The sequence below is a fragment of the Gavia stellata genome, chromosome 13 (assembly GCF_030936135.1).
Source record: "Gavia stellata isolate bGavSte3 chromosome 13, bGavSte3.hap2, whole genome shotgun sequence".
Lineage (NCBI taxonomy): Eukaryota > Metazoa > Chordata > Aves > Gaviiformes > Gaviidae > Gavia > Gavia stellata.
Window position 1 is genome coordinate 10,889,746 of NC_082606.1, and position 23,829 is coordinate 10,913,574.

The window sequence follows — 23,829 nt, forward strand, 5'->3', positions numbered from 1 at the left end:
GCAGTTAACAACAGTGTCTTTGAGTTCTTCCATTTGATTATCACAAGACAAGAGAATTTTGCAATTAATTTGTGATTTACAGGAGGGCACTCTTGATCTTTGTAGAGCCAGAGAAATAAACTAAAACTACTATGAGTTGGTCTAACAATGTGGGAATTCATTGCCCCAACATGGCTTGTCACACGTTACTGTCTGCAGACTCCATGGGTTATTCATAAGTATCTTTAAAGCAGATGACCTCAGTTGTTTTGCTGAGGAAACCAGAGAGAGAGCTTCACAAGTTGCCTTATGAATTCGTGTACAGCAACACAAGAAATATGGAAATATTTTCCATGGAGATTGAGCCTATTTTGCCTGGAAAGGAAACACCAACTGCCTCTGAAAGTGGTGAAAATCTGTGTTACAAGAGATACGGCATGGAAATAGATGGTTTAGACTATATGTATGTTAAAGTAAGTAGAATATGTTTGGTTGTTTTCTTGGTTTTAATGTAGGTGAAGGCTGTGCAGCCAAGCGTATAATAGCGTATTAGTATAATAGTTTATTAATAAAGGTTTAAAGTAAATGGAGTTTTGACTTACGATCTGGAGATACATAAAGAAGACTTTTTCAAACAAGCCGGACAATTTCATTGTTGAGAACATTGTCTCTCTTAGGAAGAATCTTATAGTAAAAGAAGCATTTGAACAAGCTGTTAGAATTTGATGTCAAAGTGCACTTCTTCCTCCTGACAATCTTACGTATTGGAAATGCAATATAAACTTTTTGCAAACAATCAAATAGATGACACTTGTCGAGAAAAGGAGTGGAGTAGTTTCTCTAAGGCTAAATACGGTATACAATTTCCAAGTAGCGTGAAAGGTTTTAATTTCACTCCCCTCTCCAACACAGGGGTGTTTTCCATAATTTCTCCTGCTAATCAAGGTTAGAATTGCAGTAATGAAATGGGCTGGGCCAGCAGCACTCGGGTCCCGGCGGTGCTCGCAGGCTGCGAGCCCGGCTGCACCCAGCAGCTCGTGTGCGCGCTTCTCACTTGGGGGATTTACTAGGGCAGGGCTGAAGGTCGCAGGGGAAGAAACGCAGCCGCTCTCGTCGGAGTTTCTGAAAGCAATGCTGTGGCTGTTAACCCTAGTTCTGCTTCCGCAGCTTCCCCCAACTCTTGCAGAGGCTCTTTGGGTGGTTTAACCCTGCTCGCTGGTTAGAGCTTGCCAGGTCATTTATACCAGGTCATTCTGGTTTCCTTGCATGGGGACTTACTGTTAATTTCCCATGAAAAAATGGTGGGACTAAATATAGCTTCATTAGATGTGCTTCACTGATGTCAGGTTGCTGTTATAATACAGCAGAAAGGTGTCTGTGGTGTGGACTTGACCATAATGACAGAGTTCTGTTCTGGGTTAGCTGAGTAAAACTAGTTTTCTCTGAATAACTCAAGCTAAGTCAGTAAAAGCTCTGTTTTAATAATGTAACTATGTCTCAGCCTGGGGCTTCTGTGTCATTCTAATAAAAAATAATCAGTTAATTTTGTATTTTTAGAACCTCAAGCAGGTGTTTTACTTTGTGTGACTTTTTTGGGGGGGCTAGGATTAAGTGAAAACAAAAGAATGCTGTTTGGACTTCAGCTCAACTTTACAGAAAGATACTCAGAAAAGTACAGCCTTATCTACTATCAAAGTTTATGCCAAATATCTTCTGTTTCATTTTTAACTTTTAAATGAAGCTTTTACAGTTAAGTCAGCAATTGTCCATACTCCAGATGTTTTACAGATATCAGAAAATTTAGCCTTATTTCACCTCTGTGAGCTAGGTGATCAATTATGGCTGCACTACTTTTTTCTCAATAACTTCTTGTTTCAAACTCCAGTGCTGCAGCATGGCACGGCGCAGTGCATCTGTCTGATCAATACAGCCCTTTATTTTCCCTTCCTGCCTAAGCGAGTGCTAGATACACCACATAATCTCATGGCAGTGGTGCAGATGGCTCTGTGCTGAAGCAGAGACACGGAGACAAAAGACAACGCTTCCTCTTTCTGCGTGTATGAGCCCAGGATGAACAACCAGCTGCAGCCAGCGCTACGAGCCCCTCGGTCCCTGAGCAAAGCTTGGGCTGCGCTGCGGGTTGCAAGACACGAGTCAGTTATCCTACCCCCTGTGGGTTAGGTTTCTAGAAACTTGGGGGAAAATAATTATAAAAAGCCTCTGTAAGATCTTAAATGCATTTAAGAACTTGAGAAAATGAAATCAATGTTTTGTCCTGTGACATCAGCATGTAAAAATATATAAGACCCACGAGGGTCTTGGCTGAATTTGTACCAGAGGTCTGGAAATAATACTTATTTCAGCGTTTAGTTAATTATGCTGTGAAGTTGATATTATGACTTGCATCATCTTAGTGTTAAAATCCTACAACTGCTTGTCTCATTTGGCCTGATAGTATTTGTTTTCTTGGATCTTAAATTCAGGCACCCATGAAGTTAATCATGATATGTTGAATGGTTTTTTGTATATTCCTTAAGTATTGGCTTTTTAAACATTTTTTTAAATTGGAGTATTTTTGTAATATTCCCACAACATTCACTGTAAGCATACAAACATGAAATCATGCTTTTTTTTCCTAATACTCTTTCTTCAGTGCAACATGTCTCATTAGCTTAATATTCAGAGGATGGCTGTAGTTGTTTCATTTGCCCTTAAATTTCTTGTGGCTGCTTTTCTACAACTCTTGCAACATGTTTTTCAGGTTGGATGAATTAGGTGTTTTAAGGCAGACTTATAATTAACATCTTTTTGAAATCACTAGCATATAATACAGGGTGGCCTTCGTTTTGGTGGTATGGATCGAAATGCAATACAGTGTTTGCCTCACTGTGCGGGTATGACCCCAAATGAAGTTTTACATGAGTCAGAGTATTTTCCTGCCGCTCAGTCTGGGATAGGCGTCACAATTCTGCTCAACGTTTTCGCTGGTCTTACTGTGGTTACTCAGCTGTTTTGTGTCTCAAGTAGTGACCAAAGCATTGGTGGTTTTGATCTAGCTCTAATTGCCATCTTTTTTGAAGACCTTTCAGAGACGCCTTCATTCCTTTGACGGGTCTAGAAATCAAAACTGTTTCAAACACAAAATTTTCTTAAATATTGATTTTTCTTTGAATGTATTTTTTTAGGCCTGATGTACTTTAGGTGAACGTTTCTTGAGAAGTGTGCTGAATTAAATGAGAACAGTGTGCTGCGGCAAGTGAGGTAGAAGTACTGCTGTTTCGGCGGGTTGTTACTGCGGGTCATGACGCTGTCGGCTGGCTGACGGCTGGTGGTGTGTGAGGGATCCCGTGGCAGGTGAGGCAGGTGGGGAGCCGCGGGCGCAGCGGTGCAGGGGCATCACTCCTTGTCATCCTACGCAGGCTCGTGGCAGCAGCGGGGATGTCGGGAAGGGTGTAGCTGCACCTTCCTTTTAACACACTGGCCAGGCCAGCGTCTGTCCCACTCTTTGTGTGGCACTTTGTGAAACATTTTATTTTTCTGTAATTGATAATACAGCCTTAATTAAGCCCTATTCGAAGCACAATGTGGGCAAATTCATGATGTACCCAGGCGGCATTGCATGTGACTTCCCATCGCCGTCGAGCGGTTTTCAGCGTCGGGTGCCGCTGGCATCACAAGCTGAGCAAGTCACGGAGTACGAGGTTGTAGCCGTGGCCGCCGGCTGAGGAGGGCTGCTTGGGGAGGTGGGGAAGAGCCTGTGTGAAAGGGGGTCTGTGAAATACAGCAGGAGCTGGCAAATGCCGTTCACGCGTGCGGCAGTTTAGGGGGGTGAATGGGCAACGTTTTGATAGCTGAAGTATTGTCTGGGTTAATAACGACGGAGTATAAACCAGGTCTGTCCCCCTCTGTACGACATTTTGAAGAGAAGGTCAAGTACAAGCAAGATAAAACGTAGAAAGCTATGTTTTTAAAGATAAAGAAAATTCACAACTTTTCAACATTTCATGTGTTTTAACTTCTTAAAGATCTTTCTTATAAAAATCATATCAACTACAAGCTGGGAGTAAACCTGTTCTTTGACAGATTTGGTAGTTTAAAGTAAAACACTTGAGTTTTCTGGCCTTGATGTCAGGCCCAGTATGTAGATTTGCAAGGTGATCATTTTCTTTGAATTTCATTGGAAAGGTTGCTAAGGAGCCAACAAGCTAATGCTTGTAATATTTAAAGAAATAAAAAAAAAATATTAAATTTCTGTTTGCTGATCAAATTTGCTGGTAGTAGCATGTATATATCTCCGGTGTCTGGGATTTAGCTTTTTTTGCATCACTTTGAAGTGAGGTGAAGTTTCAGGTCAATGTAAGTCAACTGACATTTTCCCGGTGGCTGGAGATGTAAGCCTTGCTGCCGTGATTCTTTGCGGGATGCTGATAGTTCTTGATTGTACTTTGTACAATCAGGGCGTGCTCGGTGAACAGCGTCCAAGTCGTTTTTGGCGTTATGGGTCACCAGGCCCTAAATACACAGAATGCCTTATAAAAATGCTGAGAAGAAAGAAAAAAAAGGCCTCAAATTTTTATATCCTTAGGATTCACGTGTAGTGGATATTCATACAGCAGACGAAATACTCAAGTACACAGAATGTTTTTCACAGAGCTGCGATTCAGGTGGTTTCCTTGTGCGTGGTGAAGGATACAGTGCCTTACCTGCCTGACCTTGAGTGCTGCAGACGCAAATTCGGAAGCCCGCTGTCAGTAGTATGTGAGCTCGTAGTGGTGGTGTCTTAGTGTGCAGCTCAGAGCCTGGGTCACCAGTGTCCCCCGGCCGCCGTTTGGGAGCTCCACATGGGGCCGGTCAGGGAATTCCCACGAGTCAGAGATTTATGGGATAACATGGGAATTTTGGTCTTCCCATTAGGTAAACTATCTGAGATTATTTTTCAGATAAAACATTAATACAAATTGTCATATATATTTTCCCCACTATGTCATGGTATAAATGTCTTTTAAGATTAATACTTTCTAAATACCAGACCTTAAACTGTACAAGAGGTACATAAATGGCTGTTGCTGAGCAACAAGACAGAAAATACACTCCATGCCCCAATACTGCCTTTAAGAAAATAGATAATTTCTGTTTTAGTTCTTGTGCAAAGTTAATGATGCCATTTCCCTCACGTTGTAGGAAGAATTTAGATGAGTTGGTCGGAGGTTTTGCAGCAGCCTGCTTGCCATGGAAATGTTCTGCTTTCCAATCCCTCCTGGTTAGTTGGCATTTTTATGAAAGGAGGGTAAAGTCTTGTCTTTCTTTTCAAACTGCAACCAGCAGCATCGCTTTGTTAGTAGAAACGTGGTGCTTCCTGGGGAGGCAGATGGCAGAAATTTTAGCGGTTTCAGCAGTGGAAGAAATGGGACCTCTTCCCACCTCGCGTGTGAGTGATCAGGATCTCTTTGTAGGGGATCCACGTTGGTCAAGTGAAGACTTGTGTTTGACCTGTTACTCACCCAGCCATGCATCTGCTTATATTGTTGATATATAAGGTAAACTTTTCTGTTTCAAGTGTTTCTAGGCTCAGTATTAACATCCGTGGTGGTGGCACCATGAACCAAGTATAAGGGAAAATGTAAAGCTGAGAGGAAATTATTCTAATAGCATCAAATTATGTTTTCAGAGCAACCCCATGCAAGGAGACCACACAGCTCAGGAAATCCTTTTCTAATAAGTTAGCATTTTGCATAGATAAGTTCAACACTTTGCAGTGTGAACTTACAGCTTTGTGCTGTGTTTTGTAGTTACACCTTGCTGATGTTGACACTTCTCTTTTTCTGGCCTAATAATGCAGCCGGCTCTCTCCAGGTGGCCGTGTTCAGTTAGCAACAGGTTCACACTGAATGTTTTTGGTCAAATTTAGCTTTGACTTTAACCATGTGTTGCTGTTCCGTTGGCTCCTTCAGCTAATGCTGCCGGAATTGATGGTATCCCTTTGATCCAGACATTAACAGGCTGCTTTATTCCTACCTAAAAATGAGGTCATCCTTGAAAGAGAGAAGGGCAGTGTCTCTTCTAAGTTTTTTATGGTTAACACCTGAAAGACTGTGGTTTTTGAGGCTGTCTGTAAGTAGATAAATAGATGATCTCTGCTGAAGTGAAAGGCATAGAAGTTCACTTGTATGCGTAGATCTTGCTGAGAAATGAGGGACAGCTTTTTATGAGTTGAAATTTCGTATTTTATTTTCCTTTTCTTTTTAGGATGTCGATAACTTCGTGAACTCTCAGTTCTTATCAAAAGAGCTGTTAAGCTGGGAAGATAGCTGTATCTCCTTCTGCAGTATTTGTGATTGTGCAATGGAAGTGGAAAACTATTTGACTGCTGAAGCGACTGCTGAGCCGCTTGCATTGCTAATTCCGTTCTGTCAGCAATGGCAATTAGTACTTCAAGAGGTTAACATCTAAGAAGAGAGGCTTTGTGAGTCATATGGTCTCATTTGATAGATAATTGTTACAGTCTGCTGATTTCTTCATGTGCTCTGAGATGAAATCATGTGGTATGAGCGAATACTGTGATTTCCTATTATATTTTCTTATTACATAAAATTGTGATAATACAGCTAGCTTTCTGACCTGCCAGTGAAAAATGAAAACGTCTCCCTATATTTTTTTCTGCTGTGAACTCTTTCAGAGTCACTCCGCAGAGATCACTAAGCCATTGCCTTTCAGCAGCCCAGCTTGTCCTTCCTTGGACAAAGTATGGCAATTCCACACTTCCATGCGATTTTGGAGGTGGTGGGGTTTTTATGTCAGTCTTCTGAGGCTGGAAGAGAGTCTAGGCAAGAAAAGGAGTTTCGAAATAGTCCTGTCGATATGCATTTAATTATTTGTTTTCCTTCTGAATTCAGGGGTTTCTCATCTGTGTGCCTTACATTTTCATTCTGATTTTTTTAAACTAGTTTAGAGTAAGTGGTGGTCCATGAATGCTCGGCTGGAGATAGCTGGTTGCTGTCTTCAGCCCAGAGTGCTAGCATGATGGTGTGGCTTTGACGTAGGGCGCGAGGATGGGCTGTGTGTCCTCCTCGCGCCTCTTCCAGTCCCACGTCTCTGATGAGGATAGGAAGAAGTCGTCAATGGTGAGCCAGAAACATATCCGCAGAGAAGGTACAACATTATTACCTGGATAGCAAAACTAAGTTTATTAGAGCCAAATCAATACTGAAACGTAAAGCGCAAGTGATGCTATCGGTAAGCTTGGGTTATCGTGAAGGGTAACAATATTTACCTAAAATTTCATTCACTGCCTTTCCTTAAGTAAATCGCACTGTTATCTCCCTTATCAGCAGTTTTATTCTGGTGGTTAAAAATTTACATTGAACTATTGCAAGGAGTAATATATTAATTGATCATAATCAGGCACAATTTCAGTAAAGTTCATTTGTTTCTTGCCATAAATTTTATTGTCATTTCAGTGCCTTTTTAGGCTAGAATTCCCTTCCCTTTTTAGAAGGCTGATTTGTAAATCAGTGTCCCTAGAAGTTTATCGTATTTTAGTCATATTTTAATGTAGTAATAAACTTGATTTTATACACTAGTAAATAAAGAGGGATGCACGGTAGACATACCAGAGTAAGGTATTTCCCAAGAGAGAGGCCCTCGGTCCTGTTTCTACCAGTGGTGGTACTTTGTTTTCTGCTGCAGGGTTGGATCCCACTAAAGGCCAGGCAGCAATGGGATTTTAACATCGACTGATTATGTAGAAGATAGAGTGAAAATCTGATTTTGCAAATCATTCTGCTAAATTAATGAGGTGAGAATGTTGTGAGATGATTCAATGCTTATAATTAGGAACATCTCTCTCTTTCCTCCCACCTGTTCTTTTTACCAGGTGTTTTCTTTGGCAGGGATTTAAGGCGAGGCAATGATGCTAGAGATGAAAAGCTACAGCTTAGTGCTCATAGGATGACTTTAATATCGGTAGGGTTATGTCATGTGGAAGGTTCAGCTGTCTGTAGTAACCCAGTTTCTATGGTGATCTGTTTTCTGCTTTCTCTTTCCCTCCACTAGACAGTAGAAAATGTACAGTTTTAGCTGAATAAATTAAAGGTGCCTGTTTCATGCTGGCATAGATCACGTAGTTAGAAACTGCAACGCAGCATTTGCTGCCTGAAGTTAACAGAATTTGTGTCTTACAAGGCTGCTGCCTTTTTTACATCAGGAAACTTTTCTTCGTGTAGCCTGGAGGAGACCAGCCTACTAACCTGTTTTGCTAGACAGTATTTAAATGCCTTCCTCGTTCGTATTACATTTACTTTGCTTTCTGTTAATTCCTGTGATGAGAGGGAAGCGATATCCCGTCGGAAATACTGAGGATGGGGAACTGCTGCGATAGCTGGGGGGCAGTGGGGAAACCTGGGCAAAGTGTGGTACGCATTCGGTCCTCAGCTGTGTCTGACACTGTGGCATCTTTGTGTCCAACTAAAAACTTCCCTGCTTTCTGGCAGGGTTTTGATTTTTAGATGTGTGGCCTTTTTTTAAATAAAAGAGAGTTCTGTAAACAGGTGCATTGGGGTAAGTTTGGATATATGTGTGTTTATGAAGTTTTACAGGGAATCCTTTGTTTAAAAGGCAAGTGGAAAGGAAAGAAGACATTGCTCCTGAGCGCACTACTTGACTCTAATACTGCGCCTCTATTGTCACGTCCTGGCTAATTATTTTGGAATTATTCTGTAGTTTCTGCAGGTTTGTACCTGCATTGGCACATACGCTTGTTAGCACACCCCTTCATTTCAACTGAAGCGAGGTTTCTCAGCCTGCCAGTTGTGGATACAGCAGGGCTGAAAACACACAAATAACCCAAGTGCCCAAACCGTGGCTTCTGCTGCTAATTTACCGGCTGCTCCGCTGCCTTTCTGTTGGCCTCCATTGATGTTATATACAGTGCTCTGTGAATGGCAAGAGCACATACTGAAGAATTGTTTTGGGGATCTTATGTTTTTCAAATAATTCATCAATATTAATATCTTTTTGGGGGGTGGGGAAGAGGGTATGTGAATAATCAAGTAATACTGCACTTCTGTACTGAAAACAGTAGTAAATATGTATGAAACTAATAAAGCTCAAAGAAAAAAACAAACACAACCACATATTTACTACAAAGAACAAAGTTTGTTGTCTTTGTGCAAAGTAGCTTCTTAGGGCTGGCATAAACACCCAGTGAAGATGAAGAAAGACCAGGTGTGGGAGCATAACATATTCTGTAGTGGGAACAATGAAAGTGAATTTTTAATTCTTTATTTCATCATTTTTCTCCTTTCACTCAGTAGAGAGAATTGGTTTACATGTATGGCATAAGCTTTTCAGGGGTTTGGGAGCTTTCTAGATGAAGGCAGCGGCGGTGCTTTAAAGGCTGCAACGTGTTAAGGGTAAAAGCCGCTGATTTAGGCCGTTGTAAATTCCTCACGTGCACCGTTCTTCAGAAGCATCCTGGGTATGGGAAGCAAATTGCGTTGTGAAGTTCGAAATAATCGCAGGCACTGAGCTTCCCCGGCAGCCTCCAGGTAGGCAGGGTGCCTGTCCCTCTCCTGGGCCAGGGGCTGGGGCTCCTCGGGTCTCGCTCCCCAGCCCGCTGCCTTCGCCGAACACATTTTATCGTTTCCTCTCCTACAACAAGAAGGCAATATGAAGTTTGGTCTTTCAAAAAATCTCTGGTAGAAACAAGTTTTTAATTTTAACCAGTGGGAAAGCTGGGCTAATAAGAGGAAAAAAAAAAAGCTTCAGCATTCTTTGCGGCATAAGATCTATACAAAAATAAGTTGTGTAAGATTAGGTGATGAAGCTGTATGACCCAATGCAGTTTTCTCTGCCATCAAATGCCATGCTTTGACAAATACATTACAGTTATTTTGAAATAATATAGTGGATTGAGAATGTTTTGCAACATGGCTGCACCTCTAAAGCCAAGAAGCTGTTTTGTTTGCAAAGGTGATGGGTGTGGGATGATCGGAGTGCTGTCTAGGTATTGCAAGAGCATCAGTTCAGAAGCTTTAATATATTAAAATGTCATAGCCTTTTCCTTGTGTTACTCAAGAGCTGTTTTCATATGTACATGTTTGCATGTACGTGCAACTGCATAAGTAACTAGTTGCTTTCCATACACCTTTAATTGATTCTTGAATATGAGATAACCATTATATCTTCACTCATTTAAAAATATTAATAGTCTTCATGCTTTTTGAAAACAAGTCATGTGTTTGTTCTGGGTTACTTTTATGAATAAAGTTTGGGTGAAAATGGTTATTAACTGGAATGCTGGTTTGGGTGTTTTCCTATTACTTGGAGGCCTTTTCAACCAAATCTTTTCAGATTTTTTCTTTTGGCGTTCTGGAGATAATCCATTTTAAACTTGCCCTATTTGCAACTACAAAGGAAAGAGCTTTTAATACTTGAGATCAGGTAGCTTTGCCTGGATTAACACAGATGTGCCAAAGTCTTCTCTTAGGGAAAAAAAAGCTATATAATGTTATGTTGCAAATGTGTTTAGAATCTGCTCAGAAGAGTTTCTCCAAGTAATTTTTTTTGATAGCTAAGTTTTTGATCTCTCTGAAAACACAATTTCTTTCTTTGTAGATTTTCAGCATCGAATGTGCGCCTTGGAACATTATTTTGCATGGAAAATGCACTTTTCTTTCCATGTAGACAATAAAATTAAGCTTGTGTAGCCTTTTGTCAATAGAACAACTTATTCACCTCAGATGTACTAATTAACTTGTCTCTTGCTTAAGGGTTTGGCTGTTAAACATATATTTAAAAAAAGAAAAAAAAAGGTTTTGGTGTCACGTATGTTGATGATTTAACTATACTGCAACAAAAAGTCACTGATCTTTTGCTGTTGTTTTTGTTTTGCAGTATGCCAGGGTTTGGATCCCTGATCCAGAGGAGGTCTGGAAGTCAGCAGAACTTCTTAAAGATTATAAACCTGGAGATAAAGTCCTCCAGCTTCGACTTGAAGAGGGCAAGGTAGGTCTACGTATTGTTCATGAGCTGATTGTTCTTGCTCTTGACAGAAGACTGGTGTATCTAACACAGGAAGCTGTATTGTCAGAATATATCCGTATTTATGTACGTGCAATTATTCTTGTCCAGCGACTTCGAGTAGTATTTTTTGTGTGACAATTTATACTGTTTATTTACAAAAATCCATTTTGCCTGATTTCTAAAAATAAAATAAAATATGTCTTGCATTTATCCAACTGCCTGTTACATTCAGTTGCATCATCTTTTTCTACTTATGCTGTTAAAGCTATAACCCTGGTTTGATATTCCAGTGAGAACGGTGTTGCTAGGAGAACAGTGTTGCAGAGAAAGAATTGTGACTTTTAAGTTGAGCATAACCATTGGGAGATTAATAAAGATAAAAAGGGGCAAGGATTAAGAGCATTATGAAAATCATGCTGTATACGGTGTAGAGAAGTTATGATGTCTACGAAAAGCTCAAATCCTTCTAGTGAAGGCCTCTTCATTTTTTTCATGCCATTTAAATGTTTTTTTAATTTTAATATATAACGATGGCGATCCCTCAGATTGTCTCATGGAAAATAAAGATCTGCTGCAGTTGGTCACATATTTATTTTTAATTTCTTTTCTTCTCACCAGTGGCCAGCTTCGATCATGCTTTCATGCAGAGACCTACATAGACATGAATTAAAAAGAACAGATTATATATATAGAATAGCTTCTAAATAAAATATTTTACTTGAATGCATTTCAGTCTTTGACTGACTTACATTTCTTATGTGGCAAGCTGAGTACAACTTCTTTAATCTGACAAGATTAATCCCCCCCATATTCCAGGCTGTGTGGTGATGCTGCACGCTTGAGTATTGCATGTAGCGGAATGGGGATGTTTGCCAGTTAAGTCACATTGTGTGGGAACAAGAAAATAGCAGGTAAATAAAGTAATTGTAGATCTAGAGACAGATGCAATTAAAACATCTACATTAGAGATCAATTTATATTTGCAAAAATTGTAAGTAGCATTTTTTTCAGTTTGTGTGTTCTTCATGGCGTTCTGCCTATGTTCTTGTGTCGTATTACTGTGTATGAAGCTGGCTATAGACTGATGGGAATCTGCTTCCTCTGTCTGTTCCACTCAAGAGGAAAATCATATGAAAAACTAGTTAGATTTATGTTATAACATATTTTGTTTTATTTAATAAAAAGTTTTGGCAGCAAAAGAAAGAGGTTTGCTTAAGTAATAGTTTAAAAAGATGATGTCTCTTTATGGTTGCCTGTTGCATATAGAAAATCCTTTGGGGAAATTTTAAATGATGTTTTGGAGATTATTGAAATCTTGCATTGTGTTTTTGTAACTTGGGCATGTTTTGCTGGGAAGAATGGTGGGAGGGGCTGAATGAGGAAACCTAAGCACCAGCTCTTTCAGCATGCATTTCCGTTTGATTTTCAGGACCTAGAATATTGCCTAGATCCGAAGACCAAGGAACTCCCGCCCTTGCGAAACCCTGACATACTTGTTGGTGAAAATGACCTCACAGCGCTCAGTTATCTCCATGAACCTGCTGTTTTACACAACCTCAAAGTTCGATTTATAGACTCTAAATTAATCTATACCTATTGTGGCAAGTACTGTCTTTTCATACCATAATCTTTACAAAGAACGCTGTAGACAGGAAAAGAAAAGTTGATTACTGATATGCGTGCTTTTAATTTAAAATCATTTAATGATAGGACATGTTGGGCTGTTCTTATGAAGGTCCCTGTGTCTGTGGTCATTAAGTGCATCAAATAGACTTGAAAGTATTAAGGTTCAGAGAAAATTGACTTTGCATTGTATCCCTGTAGCTTCCCAATGGACTCTGTTTATAAAATGCGTATTCAACAATTTTAGCTTGCTGATGGGATTTCTGGCTGCTTGGTGTTCCCCTTAGGCTTGCTTAGATAGGCATGGACTGGAGGAGAGCTTCACATGGTGCAGATGCAGGAGGCTACCCGTGCTGTTTGGTGGATTTTTTGCCTTCCTCTGCATTAAGCTCCTCTATCTCTGTACGGAAGATACCAGTTTATTTTCTTTTTCATGTTTTCCAATCAGTGCCACCACAGGACTGAATTTGTAACAGTGCGTGAGCCAATGCTTGTCCGTTCACAATTATGAACAATCTTGTTTTTAAAAATACCACAGAACTCACAGTAGAGGTTACCCGAAGTTGTAATTGTCTGTGATATCTTCAGATGGCCAGAATGGGGGAAGTTACTTTAATGATCACTTCATCATAGGTTCAAAATTGCAGCCGAGTGGTCTATTTTAAAGAAACATTGTGAGATAGTTTAGGCATAAAATTTAGATTTCATGCTTCTGGGCTTTTTTCTGTACGTGCATGTTTCATTTAAATCTCAGTGTTTAGTCAAAATACATTGCTAACTTTTAATATAAACTTTCAATATAAAAAACTTTGTTAATTTTTCAAATACTTAAATATGTACTTTGGATATTGTGTTAGTGCATAAGAAACAGTTTAAGTCATTGGTGGATTTTTTACATTTTAAGCTGAGTAAAATAAAACATAGTATGATCATGTGATTGCTAGAAACCAGATGTTGAAAATTTCCTTCTCGTAATTGTCTGATTAAGGCAAAGACACATTCTTTCAGTAGGTGTAGTCAAATTATCATTTGCATATTCATTGTAGCTCAGTTTATGCCAACAGAAAACATGCCCCATGATTTCTTTTTAAATATGCAATTTCACTTTGTCTCTAATCAGACTTTTGTAGGACAGTCCCAGTTGTGGGTATTGCATGCCAGAGTATATTGAGCCTTCTTGATGTCATCATATATGAGACTTGCTGTTTATAATTCCGTTGTACTTTGCGCTGCTTCGCAAACTACAGAGTCGGGAAGCCGTGTTGCAAGGTGGCCCTTCACAGACATCAGCTAATCATGACTGCAGGTGTCTGAAGCAGGAATTTGTGTTTTGCAGCTGAAGTCCTCGTCCTGTCCTGGTCTGCATATGGATTATGCCAAGGGTCAGATTTTCCCTCTTCTGGTCACTGTTACAGCTCCACCCACGGTGATGGGCATGGAGAGCTAAGGCAGCCAGCACATTAAACATGTTGTGATGGGCAGACTGCAGGCGTTAACGTCCTGCCAGGTTTTGCTCACTCCGGCTATTCCTCATCTGCGGATGCTCAGCAGAGTGCATCTGCTCCGGGTCCTGCTCTCAGCAGTGTTCAGGCGATGGGGGACTGAATCAGACTTTGCCTCCCTCTGCTTGCAGCCAGCCTTCGCTCCCGTGGCGGTGGGAGGTGCTCATACCCACGTCTCATCCCGTCATGCTGTCAGAGCATGACTAGAGGCACAGAATAATTTAGGTCGGAAGGGACCTCTGGAAGTCTTCAGTGGAGCTCCCTGCTTAAAACAGGTCTGACTGGATCCGGTTGCTCAGGGCTTGGACTAGTCAAAGCATCTGAGTATTTGACTGTCTCCAGTGATGGAGATTCCACAGCCTCTCTGGGCAACCCCTGCTGAGGGTGCACCTTCTGGCCCCAGCACTGGGAAGCCACCTCAGTTCCCCCAGGTTAGACATTGTCTGTGCTTCTGTCCCAGGTGCCCCCACGGCAAAGCTCTTGATGGGGGAACGTTTTCTGAACGGGCTTTTGTGCAACTGGAGTCTCATGGCCTGAGCTTGTACGGGGTTTTCGGTCTGAGTCGTAGTCCCGTGCCTACTGACGCCACCGTGCCCCTCCAGTGAGACAGCCTGCCCGGTTTGCGTTTGGCTGCTTGCAAATATGCTCGGTGTTGAGCATCATTTAGGAGGCTTTCAGGAGGAACGTGCTGTATGCTAGTTTTGTTTTGCTGTGTTTGGCAAAACATGTTGTTTTCATGTTTTCCCTAGCACAGCTTTAGTTGTGGGTTTGGCTGGTTTTATAGTTTCTTACAGGGCTGGCTGGAAGGCCTTTAGCTCTTCACGGTCTGCCAAAGGGCCTGGGATGGCGGAGTTCGGTCAGCTGCTTTGCTTCCAAACAAGTCTCAAGTGATGATTCTGGGAACTGAGTGTGGGTTTATGAGAAACATGTGGATCCAGTAGCGTGGGGGTTCCTGGTGGTCAAAGTGCGGGTGAAGGAGGTTTAAGGCTAACTGGTGGCCTGAGGAATGCAGTGTGCTGTGCATTTATTAGCTTGGGATGTAGGCATGTGTATGCTATGTGATAAGCTAAGGAAAACAAAGTTGGCATGTTGGCCTTTAAAAACCTGATCCTTTGGCCATGGACGTTCACCTTCCAAACTGCTCCGTCAGTTCCTGTCCTGAGTACAGGTTACTTCCCCTCTGCAAAGATCATTGCCTTGGAGCTCTGCCTGCGGAAGGAGTAGTATTTGCCTCCTTAATCTGATTCACACGTTAGCCAGGTTAGTTTAAATACCCCGTGAGGGTGGTTTGAGCTAACCCAGCTGATTTAGCCCGAAGAAGATTAAAAACACTTTAATCCACCAAGAGAATTATGGTAACATTTTTCTCAACCAGCAGAACTAGAACTGGGACGGATGGATGTCCGCGGCACTGGAAATTAATTCAGCCATGCTGTCCTTAGTGTAGTATGTCAAATGGTTATTAAATTCTTTAAAATTTCACTTTGAAGTAATCCAAACTTTTAAATAGAAAATCTCCTGATTTCTTAATTTCAAGTCAGCCTTTCACCAGCAATTCAGAGGGGATTTATAACTTTGCTTTACTGTTGGGAATATGAAATGAAGAATTAATGAAGGAAGTTGAAAAGTTACAAAGGAAAATTTGCATGTTTACATGGAAAAACTGCTATGGCTGTGATGAAAGCTCAGTGAATACCGCTGGTTAGTTCAGATATATAAAGTACTGCCTGCTATGCAGGAGAGCAAACTTTAAATTAATAAATGATTTATATTAATATCCAGTTTGTCCACAGATGGGTGAATACGTTCAAGATAAAAGAATTAGCTAAGAAGAATGGCAAAAAGAGTAGCCAGAGTTTAATTTAGTGTAATTGTAGGAATGGAAACACACATGAATCTGATCTGGGAAGGACCGTGATATTTCTTAAAACAGCAGTACGATTTAGTGGAGATAAAGAGAAGTTATATATAAATTAATCTGGATTATAGTCCTGTGAGACAGGCTGATTTAGAAGTTCCACGGAAAGCATATAATTCCTAACTCACTTGTTTTGGATATTTCCAGATGGTAGTTGCTTGTTGATTTTACAGATCGCTACTGAAATTAAATGATTTAGTATGCTGGAGACTTTTCATGGGGCTGCTTGTTTTGACTTGAAGGGTTTATTTCTGCCAATGTAGCCAGAAGCAGGAGGGAATTGTCTGAAGCCTCGCACAGCTTTTTTTTAACGTCTCTTTGATTAGACTTGCAAGCCTGGGAGGCTCGGCTCAGTGGCGAGGCCTTACTTAACTTTTTTTGCTACTTTTTCACAGTTACAGAGGGCAGATGTTAAAAACCGACACTGAAAATATTCCTCGAGTCTTTGAGTACTGAGGTCCCTTCCCCTCCCTAACGCCCCTCTTATTTTTTGGCTCATCACGACAGCATTAGAACTTGGCATACATTTTTTATAGAGACTTTTCACTCGAGCTCGTGAGTCATTTCAGTGAAGTCATGGCTGATGGAAAAACACTGACTCTCCTTACATGGGCGTGTCTAGCCATAAAACTTGCCATATATTCAAGGAAATAGATTGAGGTCTCTCAGGTCTCTTCGTGAAAGATATTCTGTTCGTGTTTAATGTTTTTGCTGCGGTTTGTGCTTGATCTATAAGTGCCTGACAGGATTTAAAAATGGGATGATGCCCCCAGCAGCAGTGCCGGACTATAGATGCTTTCACTTCTCTTCTCCCGGCTGTTCCACGGAAAATTTCTTAGATAGACATCACAACACTGCAGAGCAGAGGGCCGGGATCTGCATTGAGGAAGTTTGTGTGCGCGTGTGAATTTCTGAGTAAATTCAGAAGTAAGTTGAGTGCTATAGAAGTTCTTCAGGGATTGTTTGTCCAAGGAGCATGTGTAGCATGCTAGCTATAGTCACATCTGCACCTGCATTGTTGCTTTTAGGCACCAAAATATGTATGTACGAAGAAATTATAATTTTTAAATGGCCACAGCTAAAATTAGAGTTGTTTTTTTTTTTTCCCCCCCTTATCACGTTGTGAAGGTGAGGCGGAATTGCCATGTCAAGAGAGCACAGTTTGCCTGACACAGCTGGGTCTCATGTGGCAGTGATCAGTGTTTTCACCCCTGCACAGAGCAAATAAGTGTTCCCTGCCCGTTGTAAATGCTGCAGGAGAGAAAGGTATAAGTAATCTTTGTCAAATCATCCCTGTGGGCAGAGCAATCCTCGTTTCTCATGAAAAAGAAAATCATACCAAAAGCATTTGAGATCTCACTTTGTGGCTAGGAAGGATGTACGGAGTTTTCCTGTGTGGGGAGAGTAAAAGGATGGCATGAGTTCAGAAATGCTGTAGTAATGAGTGGTATTAAAAATGGCAGATACGTGTTTAACTGGGATGGAAAAACTAGAAAATGGAAAGTTTAAGTAGTTATACACACAGCTGTATAAGATGAGGGGTTTATGGTGTCTTGTATAGTTGTAATTACTTAATTTCCTGACATGACTGTGTATCGCTGTTTATCAGCCCTGTGAAATACATCTACATGTATTACTATTTTTTTGATCCCTCTGAGCAGGAGGTTGTCCTGCCTGACTGGTAGAGATGTCCTGGAATCCAAATTACTCCATGACTCTACTCTGTAGCTTGTTACAAGAACTGAAGATGTTATTCCTGGGCACAGCATAATGGCTGAAGGGTTAACACACTTCATATATCCAAACTGCGAGGCCATGTGGTAGTTGTAATTCACAAATCACATTACCATTTGTAATTCACAGTAAAACACGGGGAAGTACAGTGCACATTCATTGGTTTACTGCGCTGAGCAGGCTGTATTTCAAGTTGACGCACTCTGAATCTGTTTGTTTCGTGCATGCTAGCTTTAGAAAAGGCAGATAGAGAGAAAAAGTAAAAAGTCGGCCCTGATGTGTTTCCTAAAGCAGAGGTAGTAAACTCTTCTGACACTTTTTGTACACAAAGCTGTGGTCAGAATAAATATCTGTTGAAGTCAGTAATATCAGATCCTTATTCATCTCTAGTTAATGTTTTTAGAAAGCTTAGAACAATAGTTGGTGTTAAAGCCATTTTTTGGTTTGTTTTATTTTGAAACAACTATTAATAATTCCTTTTGTTTCATTTCCTTTGTAGGTATCGTCTTAGTGGCCATAAATCCTTATGAACAACTGCCTATCTATGGCGAAGATATCATCAATGCATACAGCGGCCAAAATATGGGGGATATGGATCCACATATCTTTGCGGTGGCTGAAGAAGCGTATAAGCAGATGGCCAGGTTTGCAGACCTTGAGTCTTGAATTAATTGTTTTTCTAAAAGAAATAAGACTTAAAATCTTGGGCCGATGGTCTTCTCTTTAATTTATAGCTCATGAAATATTTTGCAAGATCTGTCTTTTATCCAGTGTTTTAGTCCATTTCACAAGAGGATAAGTTGCCCAAGTTAGCCAACAGTAAAGCATTACGAATGCCATGGAGATCATGGCCACTGACAGGTAACAGGAATATCCACAGATCTCATCAGTATTTAGGTCTAAAATTAGCCCAGTGCTTTATAAGATTACGTTGTTTTAATTTGATTAGCAAAATGTGGAGATACTTTTTAATCATCAGTGGATTTTTAAAGAGAAAAGTGCCAGATTCTTAACTGTTTCGTATTTATACGTGATACTCGCAACAGAAAAAAAATTACTCGGCTTCTGAGTGCTATTATAGGCTCGTAGTCATGTCGGTAAAGTCCCAGCTACGTAATCTGCCTGTGGCTGTTGTTGACTAGAATTAAGAGGGAGCGGAGGGACGATTGCACAGAGTGTTTGAAAACGGTGTCTTTAAGGACACTGTAACAGCTGCGCAGGAAATCCTTGTTTCTTTAAATATTGCATGAAAATGAACTTGTCACCCAAGGAGAGTGTTATTAGAAACTTCTGCCCCTTCACCCCAAGAGCCTGCCAATTTGAGGAGCTCTTGAAATATTTAATTTTTAGGATCAAGACCTTTGGGGCTACTGTGTGGTCTTTGCTTAACAAGATAGTCTCTGGTGTCCTCAATGGTTCGCTGCAAGCTATTGATACAGTTTTCCGTGTTGACAATACAGCCCATGATGGAATTAATCAAGCAAAATAGTGGCAGATCTCTGGATTAATTGCGATGGCCCTCAAGCCATGCTGCCAGAGGGGGAGGCAAGGGGTGAATGGGTTGAAAACGATAAAATGTTAATCTTTTAAATTAGCTATCTGTTCATTTAAGAATCCATATGAGAGCTAGAATGAATAAAATGCTCTGTACGCTATGAAGTTAGTCAGCTGCGTACATTAATATGGTGATTCACGATACCTACGTAATAGATAATTTCAAAAGAATGGTACGGTACAGTGCAACATTTCATGACTTAGGGTAATTTCGAAATAGCCGATGTTTCAAAAATACTATACATCTGCGGTGTTGAATGGCAGAGGTATTCACCTTACTTCCTTTCTGCTAAGAAAATAGATATATAATCTGGCATGGGAATATAAAGGCAAAACTGTATGTTATGACAGTCACATCTGCATTATGGCTCTTTCAGTCTAGATCACTGTTGTTTTAAATAGACTTTCTACTCAAGTCCCATTAAAAGCTCTACAAAATAAGAATTTATTAGCCTTATTTTATGTCTGAGTTACAGTACAGTGACCTGCAATTGTATGTCAGTGATGGATGTAATCCAAATTCCCATAATTTTTGTTCTTAATATTAACAAGTGGATGTAAGAGGTTGGAGGGGGATCTCTCTCTACTAGCTGCCTCTAACCACTGTCTGGAGCAGGCTTACCTCTTACCTGTGTTGAAATTGCAAATTGCTGGATCACCTGTATTCTGTGTGCTTGTTAGCTGAAGCCTGTGCAGTGGAGATTTCTATCTGCCGCCATCTGTGTTCTCTGCTGTCAGAAGAAGACTCAGAGGGCTGAGATTTTGGCTAGAGTTCCTGCTGTGGTTTTTGCTTTTTGTGTTAATTGCCTGTTCTTGAGCTCTCGCTGCGCCCTCCAGCAATTCTGCAGTCCTGAATAACAACAAATAAGATGCAGTAGAAGTTTCTTTTTAAAACAAATGATGAGAAATTATATAAGCATGGAAATGATCTTAAATAATCCTTTTGCATTAATGAATTAATTCCTTTGTGTGTCTACAACATGTTAGAAACAATTTGTATTTCTTTTATGAATAACTGACAATACTTTCATAGGTGCAAGATGAAATCTGAGCACACAATGAAAATGAAAAAAATTCCACTACACTGAAGTAACAATTTCATTGTTTATTTAGTTTTCCAATGTTTATTTCCTTTTCTCTCTTTTTGGTTTTTTTTTGGGCTTGTTTGTCTTTAGGAGCTTTTTCTGTCATTTGGACATACTGGGTTTCCTCATTGAATTTCGTTTTCTAATGCTGTTTCCAGTTCCTTAATTAGTTGTCCTGCCCTTTAACATCAGTGATACTTTCTACGCTCTGAACAAAACACCTCTTACTCCTGAATTACGAAGTTAAAGAAAAAAATGTGCAGATTTACATTTCTGCAGCTGGTTATTTAAAAATGAAAATCACATTGTCTGTGACTATTTCATTAACACTTTAATAATTGCATTGAATATTCATATGGCAGCTACTCATATGGCATTAATCTGCATTTATGCATGTAATTGGTGAGATTTATTTTTCTGTTGTTTCTAATTTTCCCTAACTCCATGTTTAAATGATCACTGGAATAATTGGTCATGATGCTCGTATCCCTAAGGCTTCAGTGAGCTCTTCTAAATATTTACTCCTTAAGTCTTCTTGTTAATTTATCATTTAATTATTTAGAATTTGTTCTTGCTGGCATAATTACTCCATCTGCAGTGGCTGAGAAACTCTTTCCATGTGCATGGTTGTAACGAAATGATCTCTGTGGTCTCCTTCAGCCATAGAAAATGCCCCATGACAACAATCAGGAAAGCTAGTGATTGTACACTAAATATTTGCATTGCGTCTTCAGAAAAAATACAGTGCAAAAACGATGACTCCTGGAATGACAGGGATGGAGCTCACATCTGGCTTGTGCACGAAAAGTGATATTCAGCAACTGCTCGGGGTTAATTGCAGTATAAAGCGGCATGTAAAGACACCTTCACAAGTGAAATTTTCTGCATAGAGCGAGCTGAATGGTGTGGTATGCATGGGCTGTGAAGTGGTGTGCCCGTTTGGGCATCCATTATTTCCTCTTTCAACAGCAGTTCTGTCACCAGTTTCCAGTGGAGGGTTAGTGAAAAGGAATATGGCTTGTCTTTACCCATAGCGGACAATCAGATGAGTGGTTACCGTTTGCTTAGTAGCTTCTTGTCTTTTTCAGCACAGGAAAATGTGCACAACTCTCTTAAGACTAATTTCATTATGGATTATTATTTATTTTCTTTTTTTTGTCTTCTTTTTTTCCTCCCTCTCCAGTCTCCCTTTCTATTCCCCTCTTCTCATCTGTATCTCTGTGCCTTTTTCCTTTTCTCTCTCCATCTCCTGCAGCTCCTCTGCGCAGACTGACAGTTTCCTTTCCAACACCTTCCCTCTCCTGTGCCCAAAATAAGCAATGAACTAGTTTTACATCTGCATTTAAATTGTGTTAGACTTAGGTTTATGTACACCTCATACTTACCAGTAACTTTATTGGTTTGGGCTGTATGATCCTCCAGACCGCAGGTGTAAGGGTTCCAGAGCAGGTCTTCGTCCACCCGAGCAGGAGGAGATCCACCCGTGAGCATGTCGCAGTGGGAGGGAGCAGGATCGGTTGGATGGGGACCTGCCCGAGGGGCTCCCCCCTGCCTCAGGGCTTTCATGCAGAGTGGTTTGGGGGCTGCTGTGGTTCTGTGGGAAAAGCTGTAACAAGCTGTACTTTTGGAAAGAGCTGGGACCTGCACTCAGGTCTCTCTCTTCTCACAGATAGGCAATGTATTGTTCATGGATAGCTTGCTTCATTTGAGCAAACTTATACAGGTTCGGGACAATGTTTAAGGCAGACAAGCGATTTAAAAGGAAGTAAATTATTATTGAAGAACTTATTTTTGTCTCAGAAATATAAACCATGGTGTTAGCATGTGGGTGTTTGCACGTGTTGAACCCTTTGAACTACAATACGTAACACTTTCGTAAGTCAACATTTCCAAATTATTAACAAAAAAGAAGTTCAGTCTTCACAGTTGCCCCTCTGTGGTAACTATGAAAATTGAGGCAAAGAATCAGTTGGCAAGTATTTGATTTTATTTTTTTTTTTGAAAGCATTACAACTTCAGTAGGAATCATAACCATCAGCAGGTGCAGCTCATTTGCTTTGTAATATTCAGTAGAAGCCTCCATTTCTAACTGTATGGTTTGCATTAAGAGGAGATGTTGATGATTATACTCTTGAAACTGTTAAGAATTGCATTAATGTATGAGACTTATGATTATCAGTTTCCTAACACTATTAGGGAAAGAAGTTTTAAATCACTCTTACACAGGATCCCTTCGCCTGCCTGGTAAGGGTATATTGCAGTAATTAAGATAATGGGTTTTTTTTATCAGCACTTTGTTGGTCTGGTTTGTTCCATTCTACTTGTGATTGATGGCAGATACAGCAGAGTTCAGTGCTTTTCAATTTAATAAATTAACTTGGAGATTTCCTTCTGATTAATTAGTAAAGTTGTCTAGCAAAGTGCAAGCTGAAAGTAACATCTACAAACAGAATTACATACTGATGATATCCCTATAAAACTCAATGAATACCAGGATGGAAAGCAACAGTGTTTAAAGCATCAGTCTCCAAAGTTTTGCTTTTTCTGTTTGGACAAAGTATAACGATTTATTTAATGTTAGTGTGTATCTTTTTCATTAAATTACCTTTAATAAGCAGGCTGCCTCTCTGTTTTGTCAGACTTTTGGCATGTGTCTGATGGCTCTCAGCTACAGGAAGATTTTTTTTCCCTATCACTTTTTGTTCAAAAGGAGCTTGGTGAGCTGTTGAGTAGGTGTTTTGAAAGCACCTTGACTGACAGTCTCCAGCTATCCCAGGCATCCCACGATGATGTCCTCTTATAAAAATGCACATTTGATCAGCTGCTGCTTTGCTTCTGAGTGTCTGATAAATGGATACTCTGTTCTCCCCTGGCAGAAGTCGGGAGAGGGATGATTAACAACCCATCATGGATCTGCATCCAGTTACGAAATGAGAGCCTGCTGTGGTGGGCACTGTACAAACATGCAAGGGCTGCCTTTGACTTATGGCTTTGATGCATAACTTTTAAAGTTAAATACTTACCTTGAAAAGACATAGTACTTTTCAGGCTCTGTTGTTAAAATTAGAATGAAAAGGGAAATTGTCCTTTCCAGTGAGAACAGATGATTTTGGAATAGTCTCTTATACTTTGGGTCTGACATGTTATGATGTTACGGGTACAAGACAGCAGCTAGGGTAATCAACTTGACATAACATCAGGGATCTACTTGTCTGAGCAGTGATTATTTTTAGGCAACAAAAGGGTTAAGTGTGGTCGTAGCTGGACGCTAGAGTTCATGTGAGGTGTCCTGCTGGTAGCTAAGCAATGAGCTTTCCTAAAGTATTGCAGGAGTGACCTCTGACTAATCCCTAGATAAATCAGTTGCATAGTGCTGGCTCATCTTTGTGCTCCTCTGGAGTGCAATCTGTCA

At 40.4% G+C, this 23,829-nt stretch overlaps 1 protein-coding gene across 1 annotated transcript in view; it reads left to right on the forward strand.

Moving 5' to 3' along the window:
* Window positions 1–233: 233 nt before the first annotated feature.
* Window positions 234–23,829, forward strand: part of MYO5A (myosin VA) — a 93,033-nt gene continuing 69,437 nt past the window's right edge. Inside the window, exons 1-4 of the mRNA XM_059824173.1 lie at window positions 234–452; window positions 10,873–10,983; window positions 12,431–12,602; window positions 18,278–18,422. Of these exons, the coding sequence (XP_059680156.1) occupies window positions 234–452; window positions 10,873–10,983; window positions 12,431–12,602; window positions 18,278–18,422 (647 nt within the window). The remainder of the gene's footprint in view (window positions 453–10,872; window positions 10,984–12,430; window positions 12,603–18,277; window positions 18,423–23,829) is intronic.